Below are 14,640 nucleotides of genomic sequence, written 5' to 3' on the forward strand. Positions count from 1 at the left end.
GTAGCTAAGTGTGAAATGTGTTTTCTAAGTGGGCCGGGGAGTGTGGTCCAGGTATATTAAATTACTTCTATCTCCACTAAGTGCACTGTGCTGCTCCGTCCAGACAAAACTTTGCTGTTCTCACTGCTTTGACTGGACACCATCTCCTACTTCATCAGCTTTCAGCTCAGATTAGATATTAATGTTTTCAGAATTTTCTCCTTGACCGTTTCCAGGATATGGGTGTGGTGTCTCTCGAACATCTGCCACCTGTTTGACTGGGACACACTCACTGCACACAATTCTGCAATGGCCGGACTGGTGCTTTCTCCAACACTGCAAGATCCCAGAGAGTGGAAAGGATTCCTTCTTCAATAACCTCTGCATGCCCCAGTGTCTGCAGTTTTCCACACAGCACAGGAAATGAATGTATTATTGAATGGCAACATCATATGAAGAAATGAATGGCAACATCATATGAAGAAAGGCAAGCAAGCTGATACCAATAGGAGAATGGTGCCCAAAGCTTAACAGGCAGAGAGAGAGAAAGAGAGAGAGAGAAGATAAAGGAAAAGTGCAACTGGATTCAGACAAATGGGCACAACCCAGACTATCAGTAATTAGCTCTCTGACTTTGAAAAGGTCACTTCATCTCTCAGATCCTCTGTGTCCTAAATAGAAATTGTTGGGGCTGGACTGAGGTATTCAGGATGAGCCCATGTAAACTGTTCCGTACACGGGCAGGAACATAGTGACCCATGAAAATGGGTGAGATTTCTAGTGTGTCCTGACTGGTTTGGATGAGGCTGAACATCTTTTTCTTTTGGCTGCCTTTGTAAATAATTTTCTAAATTTCAGTATACTGAAATTGTCAGTCTTCCTTTTCTCACAGGTCCCTGGTGCTTACTTAGCTTGTTTGTTGTCAGTATGCAGATCCTAGGTACTTACTCTGTTTGTTTTCAGTATTCAGAAAAGCTTACAGCTTTGCATCTTCTTCCTGTAACTCCTTTGTTGATGACCTCACTGTATTGAACCCTTTAGTGTATGAACTGTAGGATGTAATAAAAGGAGATGGGGGCTCTCTACCTTTGTCACAGGTCTGAGAGAACCTGGGCCCTCCATGACAGAAATTTTTTCCATGTTCCTTGTCTCAGCGCCTCTGACTGAAGGAACGTTTACGCCACAAGAAATTTTTTTCAAAAGACCAGAAAGGTTCATCAAATCTTTCATATTTTCTATTCTCTCAGATCTTTATTATTTGCCATACTTCATCAATTGAATCAGAGTCTGGAGTGATAGAATAATGGGTCGGGCACTTGCTGTGCTGGGTTCAATTCCAGCATCCCATATGGTTCCCCAAGCAAAGCCAGGAGTGATTCCTGAGTGCAGAGCTAGATATAATCCCTGAGCCCTGATGGTTGTGGCCCAAAAATAAACCAACCAACAAAAAGACAGTTGCATTCAGTAGAGTAATGGGGTAGAAAGATGCAGCCAAAAGAAAAAAGTACCTGTAGATATTGCATGAGCTAATAAACAAGCTTCCCTAAATCTTACAATTTTTCCATTAGAAGGTGAATTTGTTTTATCTGTGATTATTTAACACCAAAATACTATTACTTCTATTTCAACTTTATTAGAAGAGCAACTTCAAATCCCAGTACCCCCCACCCCACCCCATAATGTAAAACATAAAGGAAGAGGCTAGCAAAGACACTGCTTCACAAAGAAGCTTATGTATAAAAAGAAAAAATAAAGCCTGTGCTCAAGAGACAAAAAGTGACCTTCAAAATATTTCAATTGGCAAAACGGGTTTTTCACCAGTAGGAACAGTTGATTAAAATCAATGTGCTATCACTTCTGGGAATATGTCCTGTGGGCCCCAAAGCACACAGCAGAAACACCATCTGCACTTCTATGTTCACTACATCACTATTCACAGTAGACAGAATCTGGAAACAACCTGAGTGCCCAAGAACAGATGACTGGATAAAGAAACTATGGCGCATCTACACAATGGAATCATGCAGCCACCAGGAAAAAAATGTCCCGAAATTTGTTTATATATTGATACTATCATGGTGAGTGAAATGAGTCAGAAGGAGAGGGACAGATATATATAGAATAAATGCACTCGCCTCTAGGGAAATTATGGCACATCTCCACAATGGAGAACTATGGGAAAATGAAGTCATGAAATTTGCCTATAGATGGATGGAAATGGATGGACATAGCATGGATTTACTTATCATGCTAAGTAAAATGAGTCAAAAGAAAAGAATAACTGCATTCATTTGTGGCATATAAAATATGTATAGTAGAAGATTAATATCTATGGCCAGGAGGGAAAACACAGATATTTTTTTCCCTGGTCAATGGTTGGAACTAACCACAAATATGTGTGGGGCTAAGGGGAGGCAAGGTAGAGGAGAGACCGCTATGACAGTAATAGCTGGGAATGATCACGCTGGACAAGAGCAGAAGGTTAAAAGTAGGTAAGGGATTTTCTGGATAACCTTTCAGTACCAGTATTTCAAACCACAGTGCCTAAAAGGAGAGAGAGAAAAAGAGAAGAAAATCACCTGCCATAGAGGCAGGCAGGGGGTGGGCTGATGGGAGGGAAAGTGGAAACACTGGTGCCGGGAAATGTACACTGGTGGAGGGATGAGTGTTGGAATAATACTGTATGACTGAAATTCAATCCTGAACAGTTTTGTAAAATAGTAAATAAATAAAAATTTAAAAGATTAATTATTTAAAAAGTGTAATATGAGACTAATACCCATGGACAGAAAAACAAGAGCCAAGAAGACTAGTCCATGTATAGAAATTTGCCACAAATGGAAGGGCAGGGACAGGGGTGGGGGTGGGAGGGAGTTAGGATAGTAAAGGAACCAATATGACAATCACAATCACGATCACAAAATCCCGTTAATCATCGATTTCTCAAGCAGGCTCAGTAACTTCTCATTTCGTCCTTTCCCTGAGATCTTAGAAGTCTATCTCGACTCCGCCCTCCCAACGATGTTGCACTGGGGGCTCTTTCAGGGTCAGGGGAATGAGATCCAGCTTGTTACTGGATTTAGCATATGAATACACCATGGGAAGCTTGCAAGGCTGTCCCATGTGGGCAGGAAACTCTCAGAAACTTGCCAGTTTCTCCCAGAGGGAGAAGTAGGCTGCAAGATACAAGGCTGAGAACTTGCTTTTAAGTCTCTCTCTGGATGTTGGCTGTTGATGAGGTTACACACACCTGGGTTCCTCTGCCAGTACCTTCATGCATGAGGCCTGTCCGAATGTGTGGAGAGGGGCCTCAAGCATGGCTGTAGGTAGGTTCTGGGGGTCTTCAGCTGCCAGGAGCTCTGCTCAGGGTGGGGAGGGAAGCTGGAGCCCATCCCCTCCAAGGGGCCCGGGGAATACAGCCAGGAGTGCGGGCAAGAGACAATATCAGTATGACAATGATAGTTAAAAATGATCATTCTCAAAAAGATCTGAGAGCTGAAAGTAAGTAAAAGGATATACATAATAACTTCTCGGTATCTGTATTGCAAACCAATATGCCCAGAAGTGGGTGGTGGTAGGAGGGAAACTGGGGACATTGGTGATACAAAACGTACACTGGTGAAGGGATGGATGTTGGAATACTGTATAGCTAAAACCCAGTCATAAACAGCCTTGTAACTGTATATCTCATGGTGATTCAATTTTAAAAATGTAAATAAATAAGTAAAATAAATTACAACTTAGAAAATAAAACAAAATAAACATGATGTTTTTACCCTTGGCCATTAGGAAAATTATTCCAGACAAGAGTAGCAGCCACAAACTCTTAGTGATTATTTTTCCTGCGGAATTTAATTAACAGTCAAAACTTTCACATTAACTTCATGTCATGATAAAGATACAACATATTAGCTTATGCCAAAGCAAAGATGCCACTGCTTAGACATTAACTTATAAACACAATACATATTAGATAATTTATTAAATAATATAGCAACTTACTTTCTTTTTGGATCTAGATTTATGGCACTGCTTAAAAAATTTTAAAAACCTGAAAATTTCTATTACAAATCTAGACACTTTTTGGTTACAAATAGTTAAGTAATATATTATTCAAATATACATCATTTCATGCTGGACAAATAATTTAACTGTATCCCAAAAGATCAAAATGAGAAAATACATCATATGTGATTATATAAATCATATTTTCAGTCCAAAAGTCTGCTAAGTTCAAAGTGCATTTTGATCAGGAAAAAAATAATCCTAAGGGTAATTTTTCCAAATAACTAGAATGCTATTATTTAGCTATAGAAGCTTATCCTTCAGGTTCCTTATCTCTCTTCTCTCTTATCAGATGCTGTACTTATAGTATATGTTCCCAATGCCACCATTGACCACTGCCCTCCACCAAAAATTATTTGATATGGTCAGGTCAACTTTAATAAACCTAACAGTTTAAAATTGTTTTATATATTCTCTATATTCATGAAAATTATTAATGAGGATGTTATAAATGAAAAGATAATAATTCAAATACTACAAACACAATATGAGATTCACTTCTATAACTTGCCTAAAAAGTGTAACTCAAATTGTTAATCATATTCAGAGGGAAGAGAAATATTTGAGATACTAAGTTAAATATATATTAAGGAAAACTACCCCATGCCAAAGAGCTGAGAGACGAGATGATAAGCGTGGTTCATAAATGGGGGAAAGGAGACTCCTGTTTTCAGAAGAATGATTTATTTGGGGGTTTATATGGATTTAGTCTCATGCATTGTAGGATGTTTAGCAGCACCTCTGGACAATCCTCCTGCTAAGGCACCCAAAGACATCTCCAGACATTACTAAATGTTGCAGGATATGTGAGACTGGGGAGTGAGGATTGGAGTATATAAATGTCCCCAGTTGAGAATCATTTCCTTAGTCCTATGGTCACGTCACCCTGGCTATGAACCTGATCCTGTATGCCAGCCCAGATCCAGGCTATGACACAGAGTGAGGTCCTCCATGGTGCACAAGAAGTAAGAAGTCTCCTGACTTGTGAGCTCATCTGCAACTAGTCAAGGAAAACTGCTAGACGTCTCAAAACATTTTTCTGAGGTTTCAGACCTTTAAGCCAAGAACCAAAATGAAGTGAAAATACTATGAGAACAAAAGGAGTATAATCTTTAAAAAAAAAAACTAGCATTTTGCTGGGCAAATCACTTCTTTTCACAACAAACACTGTTTTGGGACAAAGCTTCTGCACCACAAAAGATACAGTGACCAGAATACAAAGACTATCCACAGAATGGGAAAGGATATTTACACAATACCCATCAGATAAGGGGTTGATATCAATAGTATATAAAGCACTGGTTGAACTCTACAAGAAGAAAACATCCAACCCCATCAAAAAATGGGGCGAAGAAATGAACAGAAACTTTACCAAGGAAGAAATACGAATGGCCAAAAGGCACATGAAAAAGTGCTCTACATCACTACTCATCAGAGAGATGTAGATCAAAACAACCACGAGATTCCACCTCACACCAGAGACTAGCACACATCCAAAAGAACAAAAGCAACCGCTGTTGGAGAGGATGTGGGGAGAAAGGGACCCTTCTACACTGCTGGTGGGAATGTCGGCTAGTTCAGCCCTTTTGGAAAACAATATGGACGATTCTCAAAAAACTAGAGGTTGAGCTCCCATTTGACCCAGCAATACCACTGCTGGGAATATATCCCAGAAAAGCCAAAAAGTATAGTCGAAATGACATCTGCACTTATATGTTCACCGCAGCACTGTTTACAATAGCCAGAATCTGGAAAAAACCCGAGTGCCCTAGAACAGATGACTGGTTGAAGAAACTCTGGTACATCTATACAATGGAATACTATGCAGCTGTTAGAAAAAATGAGGTCATGACGTTTGCATATAAGTGGATCAACATGGAAAGTATTATGCTAAGTGAAATGAGTCAGAAAGAGAGAGACAGACATAGAAAGATTGCACTCATCTCTGGTATATAGAATAACAGAGTGGGAGACTAACACCCAAGAATTGTAGAAATAAGTACCAGGAGGTTGACTGCATGGCTTGGAGGCTGGCCTCACATTCTGGGGAAAGGGCAACTCAGAGAAGGGATCATCAACTATAATGTAGTCGAAGGCCATGTGGGGGAAGGGAGTTGCGGGCTGAATGAGGGCTAGAGACTGAGCACAGTGGCCACTCAACACCTTTATTGCAAACCACAACAGCTAATTAGAGAGAGAACAGAAGGGAATGCCCTGCCACAGTGGCAGGGTGGGGTGGGGGGAGATGGGATTGGGGAAGGTGGGAGGGATGCTGGGTTTACTGGTGGTGGAGAATGGGCACTGGTGAAGGGATGGGTTCCCGAATTTTGTATGAGGGAAGCATAAGAACAAAAGTGTATAAATCTGTAACTGTACCCTCACGGTGATTCACTAATTAAAAATAAATAAATTTAAAAAAAGAAGCATATCACAAAATATTTCTCTTCTCATACTTTCTGACTCATTTAGAATTTTTTGGTGTAACTTATAAAATACATTGAAAATCATCATTGACCAAGACTGTTGCAAGGAACTAGAGGTTTCCTAAAAAAAACACGGTAAGGATACTTGCAGAGCACTGCCATAGGAGGCAAGTCAACACTCACGCAAAGGATGCATAATTTCAAACCAAGTCAAGAAACACTTCTATTAGAGGGTAAGTTTCTCCCAATCTTTAGTGTCAGCAAAGATATCCTGGGTAAGTGACGTGCCAGGGAGTGGAAAGTTTAGGTGTAAAGCTTGGAGCATCATTCGTCAGATTCCTTTTAGAAGAATCCAGTTAGATCCTTCAGTGAGAGGTACTTTCGTAAAAATCTGGAGTTTTCTTCCAGGACTTTGAATCTCAAGTGACAGCATGATGGAGGGACAGGGTAGAAGGGCAGTCATGTGTAGAGGAGACCAGGCTATGAGTTCAAGGCATGGCAGTCTCCTCTTACCTCTTAGAACCATCATGCTCTTGATCATCCCCAATTTGGCTCAACAAGCCAGATATTAGTGTTCTGGTTATTCTTACCAAAGCATTCTTTTGCTTAAGGTAGCTAGAATCAGCTTCTTCTATTTGTACACATAGCTTAAGTTGTTTGAACCTGGTCACATGCCACATTTTCCTTACTGCATTTATATCTAGGAATGTGCATGTCTCTCTCCCCTACCAGACTGTGGGCTTCAGCCTTGTAAAGACTGGAATGTCTTAAATCTATTTCTACCTCCAGAATATAGAATAGTGACTGAATGACAAATAGGGAACACTTGGTAAAATGTCTAATAAGTAGGATTTTTCATATGTTAAAAAATTCAGAGACTTGCCCATAATAAATATAAATGTTCAAGTTCCTGCCCAAACACTGAAAGTTCAAAGGCGTCGAAAAAATTCCATATATTACATCAATTTTACCCGCATGTCAAAATATCCATGTTGTGTAGTCATCTTCTCCAACATCTTTTTTGAAAATCAGTGACATTTCTGGTATTCTAATATGCATATTCTCACACCTCTGAGATTATCCTTATTTAACATGTTCACCACTACACATCCAAGTGGGTAGAATAAAGCTACTCAAGTGGGCAGGTTCACAAATACCACTCTCCAAGCCCACTTCACTCACCTCTCCCTGTCCTCTCCTACCCACAGGGCAATCCAGAAAGTCCAACAGACAGCTAGTGAAACTAGTTTCCAGAGAAAACACCATCTGTTTTTCTACCTCTAATAAATAAAGTACCCCTGCTCTATAAATTCACATGACTTGTGAGACAAAGACCTAGAATGAAAATGGAGATGGAATTTGTGTCCAACTTTAATGACTTTTAAAAGTTTGGGAGGAGTAGTTGGTTTATGCTATTATAATCTATGAGCTGTATAACCATCTGAATTTGATCTGGTTCAAATAATGCTACCATGTCCTGGGCATTATACACTTTCCAAATGTTCAATGTCATCGAGGTTTTATGACATTTCCTACAAAAACTCAATAGTCTGGTAGCACTTCATTAGCTGAAGTTTGAATTCAGGTATGGGAAAAAGAATGCTATGTCTGTAGCATGAAACTGTACCACACTAACTTCAGTATCACAGCCATAAGGGATATGCCACTAAAAACCTTCAAACCTTTTTTCCCTAGCAAAAACAGCTCCATATCTTGGGATTATGGAATAGAGCCAAAAATACATCAGTAGATTCAAAATTCCATTTTTTTTACTTCTGTCTTCCTATAAAAGCTTGATAGGAGATATTCTGCCACCTGCGCATCTCGTTTATTCAACCTCACTTCCTTCCTCAAGTCACAAAATACTTGGAGCATTGTGTCCTTGCCTACTACCTAGACATGTGACCTGCATGAATGGCTTAAGGAATACACAAGCCTTCTGAGACCCTGGACTCTGAAGAGAAAGCTGACAGATACGAGGTGCAAGCCTAGCTTTGCCAGGTTAAACATGGCTATGAAAGGAGCATGCCCAGTTCTACTGGCATCAAAACACAGTGCGGGTTGCCAAAGAGTCTACGAGAAAGAAATATTAAGTAATTCTGCACCTCTGACATTGACATGAGTTTATTATTCTTTCAAGCCAACAGACCCTAATCCAAAACTTATGTCCAATCTAGGCCTTCCCTAAAAGAGCCAATTATACTGAATGTGACCAAGACTCCAAGGAGTCTCCAGACCCAAAGACAATGTTTCATTGGCCTATTAACCTCTGTATTATTTCCACATTTTGATTTGATTTCTGAGTTATGTCTCCCTTTTTTCAGAATCATTTCTTTCCCACAGTGATGGCACAGTAGAATCCCTGTATTTCCATTACCGAGAGTATTTTATTTGCTCCCCAAACCTACTGATAATAGTAGTGGAAAAATTTTTAAAAACTCGAACTTAACACACTCTCCGAATATATGTGAAACATTTTCAAATATTTCTAAATAATTTCCATAATTTTAACAAGTGGTATTGAAATTAAGTTGCCTGAAGAAGCAACCAGGTTTATTGTAGAACTTTCAAATTGATTGCCAAACTTTTTACATACTCTGGGGGAGAAAGATGAAAATTTTGAAAATTGTTCCCTTCAGCACAAGCAGTTAGTTATCATTTATATATTGAAAGTACCATCTTAAAACTTTTACTGAGAAAATGGTTGTCATTTATTCCTCAAGAATGAGAATCCTGAGTCTCAATTCCTTGTAAAATAAGCAATTACAATGTTCTTCCACAAATCCTTCTTCTACCTGGTGTCATTAGCATGAAACTTGAGTTTTTTAAAAAAGAGAAAGTCTAGGGCTGGAGTCATAGCACAGCGGGTAGGGCGTTTGCCTTGCACGCGGCCGACCCGGGTTCGAATCCCAGCATCCCATATGGTCCCCCGAGCACCGCCAGGAGTAATTCCTGAGTGCATGAGCCAGGAGTGACCCCTGTGCATCGCTGGGTGTGACCCAAAAAAGCAAAAAAAAAAAAAAAAAGAGAAAGTCTATTTTCTTAATTTGAAATAATCCTTTATTCTATCTTATTTTCAAAGACGAAAGTCATGCTCATGTTGTGAGACCTAGGGCAAGCTTACTATAAGCCACAGTATCTCTGTTTTCTAGTTAATACTTGTACCAGCTTTATAGGGTTATGGCCAAGGATAAGTAAAGAGTATAATGCAGTATAGCCGAGCATCCAGCATATACTCTCAATATAAATATTTTCAATAAATGTAAGTTTGTCTTATTCACTGCTAGAGATTGATAACTGCTGGATATTGATACTAAACTCTTTTTCTGAAACCTTAGTATATGTTTCAAGAAAAGCCACTCTAACTGTTTCTATTTGTACCCCTGAAAATGCCTCCATAGGATCCTCTCTTCTAACCATCCATGTCAATTAGCTGAAGCACCAAAAGTGTATATGTGTATGTACGTGTGTGTGTGCATGTGTTTGGGGGTTTTGGGGGTAGAGAATAAACTAAAAGACTGAGCCATGTCTGTAAAAGTTTAAAATTAAATGAATTAATAATATTGTCCTTCAGATCACCAATCACAAACAGTGTCTTAAACTCTTCAGTAATATCCTTATGATTTGGTTTCAATCTAACTTTAATTATTTTTAAATGAGAGCCACATGAGCCTATATAGCATCTGCCCATGCTCTTCTCATTTCATAACGGAGATCTCCAACTTTTCCTAATGTCATTCTCCTCCCGGTGCATTCCTTTTATGTTATCATCAGTCAAAAGAATCTTAAATGATGCATTCAGGTACTGAATAATGTGGCTTTTGTTTAAACCCAACAGGCACTAAAAATACATTGAAGACACTGCTCAACATCAGTAAGAGAAAAAAGGACGGAAATTCTAAATTATACACTTTCCATATGCTTAAGATTGCAAATAAAAAAAAAACACTAGTTTTCAGTTAATAGAAAAATCCATTAGGCCAAGCTAAAAATGATACAAAACAACTCAGTAATGTAAATACAATTGGTTAAAGTTTATGTTTCCTTAACAAAAATTCTTTTAAAAATAATGTGTTCTTTTCCATAGGCTCAAATATTTCCCAGGGCCAAACATGAATGATACCAACCCTCATGCCAATGCGCTTGTGTCAGCTACTTACCTTTTTCTGAAGAACATTGATTTTTCTCTCCTTCACTTCTAACATATCTTTCATATCTCGAATCTCTCCAGCCAGTGTTCCCTTCTCTTCTGTGAGGTCCTGTAGCTGCTTGGTTTTTTTGTTGAGAAAAGATTCTTTCTCTTCCAGTCGTAATCTCAATGCATCTACCTGAAATCATAAAAAAGAAGGTATGCTGAGATTTTCTGGTGCACTTCTGACCACCAGTCATCCTTGTGACAGGGACCGGACACTTGAAGCCCCCATGAGGGAACCAATCCACCGGGGTGACTCCCTGGTATTCATTTTAACAGCCAACATGTACCTTCAAGTATCACTGGGAGCCTAGTTTAACAGCGATATGTTTATATGACAGATTTATATGAACAAGACATTGTGCAATAACACTTTGTTTCCATGCTGTGAAGTCACAAACCTGGGAACAAAGCACACTACTGCTCCCTGCCTTTGAGAGCCCAGGGAGGTACAAAGCTGCCCACATTCTGCATTTTTCTTCTAGAATATGGAGAACACATTGAACCATGTCACTGACATTTGGCAAAACAGGGAAAACTAGAGAAACACTCCTTGCCACCTAGAGAAACAGTGGGGGAAATGCACACTGCCAACAGGAAGTCAGTATTGTCAGAGGAAGAAAATGCTACGGAAATGGCACTTATTTTACAGCTTTAAGAAGTTGACTTTCTAAATAGTAAGTAATGAATAAGACATAAGACAAGGCATTCCCCCCAAATTCCTATTTTTACCTTAACTCTGAAATTTGATTATTTATAATTCTTGCTATTCAAATGTCAGTAGAAACATAAGCTTTTTTTTTTGGTCTTAGCATTCCAAAGATGGCATGCAAAAAAGATTTACATAGGTGATGGAAGAGTTTAATCCTTAGCCTTCATACCAGGAATGTAATAAGTAGTAGTTACAGCAATAATCAAGAGTAGCAAAGCAGTCATGTTATTTAAACATATAGAAGTGACCTGGCAAAATAGTTACAAGGGATTGTGGAGGAAAAAATAAACAGTATAGCAGTGAAAAAGGGGTCTGCTGCACCTCATAACAAATCCTATACAAATTTTGCTCATTGTGTTATTGGAAAGTGATATATAGATTTAAAAAAGACAAAAAAATTAAAGTGGCAATACAAGATACCATATTTAGCCAAAAGCCACTGGGAGCAATGGAATGAGGACACGTGGTTCTGCTCCTGCCTAGCTATGAATATCAACTCGAATAATTTTCCCAGCCCTCCAGCCTCATTGTCTCCGGCTGGAAACAAAGAGATTGCTATTTACAGTCTCTCTGCTGGTATTTTATGGCTTTTAAGACAGAAATCAGTTTTAGGTGGACTCCATCAGGGAACAATAATGATATTAGAACTTAAGCGATTAGAATAGAATCTTTTCTTCCCCCTTACCAAGAAAAGGGTGTCAACACTGCGTTGCTAACAATTCCATGTATTGGCTAGGTGGTTGAGAAGTGGTTTTGTCTAGTTTCTGATCCAGAGAAGATAAAGTTGGGAAACCCAAACAAAGGAAGAGGGGACTCTATGTGCTCGCCCTTTTTGCAGAATAACCTGCTGGAATTGCAAAAGAGGGTGTCATCCTGTGATGGCAGAAGATGAGAACTGCAGATTTCTCCCACAGCTGATAGGTGTAACTCTTCTTGCATATTAGACATGGGGGACTGGGTGAAGGGAAGAAAGGTGAAACATGTATTGCTCATCATCCTTTTCCTAAATGAAAAAGTTATGCTAGTTGCACCAGATTGTATGCATCCTACATTCTCAAGTCGCTTGCTTTGATCTAGTTATCTTCGTCTACCGACCCGGAATAACATCAACACATCTCCTTGGGTTTTTATAACATGCGGTAAAGTGTACATTGTGTTGAATATTCAAAGAAGGGCATTTGTCAGGTTTTGTGACAGTAAGATGGACATACTGAGTACTCCACTGCATAGCAAAGTTATGAAGGGTTACATCCAATTGTTGGGATGTGTACACAGACTGATGAAGATTCTGTGAATCTGAGAGGAAATGCATGCTTACTGTCCCATTAGCCCTGAATTTCAACTATCAATTTCTGAAAGCCTATATCTATATTAAAGGAGATATACAGAACTGATGCAAATAAATTACGATATGGAAGATATTGAATGACACCTGAGTTGGCAAAGGAGACTCATATGATAAATATGTTTAATATCTGAGGCACTTTCTTACCATGTGTGACTTAAAAGTGCCCTATCATACCCTTGTGAACTAAGAAATAAAAAGCAAACTGAGCTGTAAAAATATTTCCCCAGAAATAAAATAGACAGCAAGGACAGTCATGATCAACACATTACTTATTATACCCAAACTCTGCATGGGAGGAGAGAGTCTGTGCCAACTAATTTTCCCTTTTGGGAGCTGATTTTTCATGCACCCAAAGTATGTATTTAGCTGTAAAGGAATTTGAATCTTGCCCTTAGTATCCTTCATTTTAATTTTTGAGCTTTTGTGTTCCTACATTTAAGTTCCTAGATTCAAGAATAGACATAAGGGTCTTTCAGATATTTTAAGACAAAACTTTGACTTGAACTAGATCCAATTCTCAATGAACATTAGCCCAGTTTGCAGTAAGCATATATGACATCATTTCTAAAGTCAGATTTGAACTTCCAGATGCTGCAAAACCACAAGCAGGCATATGAGTCTTCTGATGCACAGAAGTTTAAATACAGAGACGATCAGGCAACAAAGAAACAGCCTATTCAAAATCAGAATATTTAGTTCCAAAGTGTGTATCAATGAGTAGGATGAAAATATCCCTCACTAATATTCAGACTTCACTCAGCAGTGTAATCTGAAAAAGAATCAGAAAGAAAAATCTTTGAAAGCTAAATTATATCCAACATCAGGTAGAGACATAAAAGTTAAAATGTTTGGGACATGAAATACCTTTCTCTGTCTCTTCACTCAACACCAAATAATTTTAAGGGCCCTTGACGCTCTTAAAGTTTGGCAGTTGAATCAATAATAAAACTTGGCAAAGCAAAGAGCACCATCATTTCCCAGAGAAAAAAAAAGTCCCCCCAAATCATAACTATTTAATATGTACTTAATCAATACACAAAGACCCATAGGTTAAAGTTCTACTTCTTGTATATTACATAACCATAGAGAAACCAGTTGCATAATGTCCAAAGTTGTGCAACATTTCCATTTTAGGAAAATTATTTTCTCTTATATTCATTTGTGCATCTGCATCTGTGTCTAACAGCATGTAACAAATGAAAATTAACCTTTTACCTGGCAGAACAAAACATGAAACATTTGTTATTATCTCAGTTCCAGGTAATAACTTAAAATAAAGGAATTATGACAATGAAATTGGCAAAAATTGCCAAAATGAAAGTTAAGCATTATTAATCTTCATGTCAGCACCCAGGAATTATAACTAGTTCCAATGGTGATGTATGTTTCTGTAAGTTCTACACACCAGCCTCTGACCTTTCGGCCATATTTTACATAGGCTTCAGAAACAGTTTCAATGTTGTGACAAAACACTATGCGCTACTTGATGTGCCATAAATAATTTTTAAAAAATGAAATGGTTTGTTTCGATCTTCAAATAACTACTGCAACACTTTAAGGGGCAAAAAAGAAGAAGAAAACACTTGAGAGGGAAAAGGGAGCCACTTGAAAATGTTCACAGATTAAATACTACTTACTTGACAACACTTGAGGCATTGAATAAACAAGCGATCACAAGAAACAACTCTAAGAGAAAATGAAACTGGAACCCTCACAAAAGCTCCCATTATAGTTCTATTTCACCTTTCAAAGTCCATGTGTTTGTTTTTTTCCCCAGTAGTAGGCTTAAGTTAAGAGTCTATTTGAATTTGATTCAACTTGCAATCATTCCAATGGGAAGGGAGTTGCAGCCCTGGAAATATGCATAACTTATACAGTCTCCAAAGACACAAAACACACACACACAAAAACCCTCTAATTT

General features: G+C 38.5%; 1 protein-coding gene across 6 annotated transcripts in view; it reads right to left on the reverse strand.

Moving 5' to 3' along the window:
- ERC2 (ELKS/RAB6-interacting/CAST family member 2) overlaps positions 1 to 14,640 on the reverse strand; it is a 1,118,394-nt gene that overhangs the window by 626,767 nt on the left and 476,987 nt on the right. For all 6 annotated transcript variants that reach the window (XR_008629737.1, XR_008629734.1, XR_008629735.1 and 3 more), the window contains one exon: positions 10,628 to 10,795. Coding sequence is in view for 1 of the 6 variants with exons in the window: in XM_055134481.1 (XP_054990456.1) it covers positions 10,628 to 10,795 (168 nt within the window). In the remaining 5 variants the exon portion in view is untranslated. The remainder of the gene's footprint in view (positions 1 to 10,627; positions 10,796 to 14,640) is intronic.

This window comes from Sorex araneus, chromosome 4 (genome assembly GCF_027595985.1).
Source record: "Sorex araneus isolate mSorAra2 chromosome 4, mSorAra2.pri, whole genome shotgun sequence".
In the NCBI taxonomy this organism is placed as follows: domain Eukaryota; kingdom Metazoa; phylum Chordata; class Mammalia; order Eulipotyphla; family Soricidae; genus Sorex; species Sorex araneus.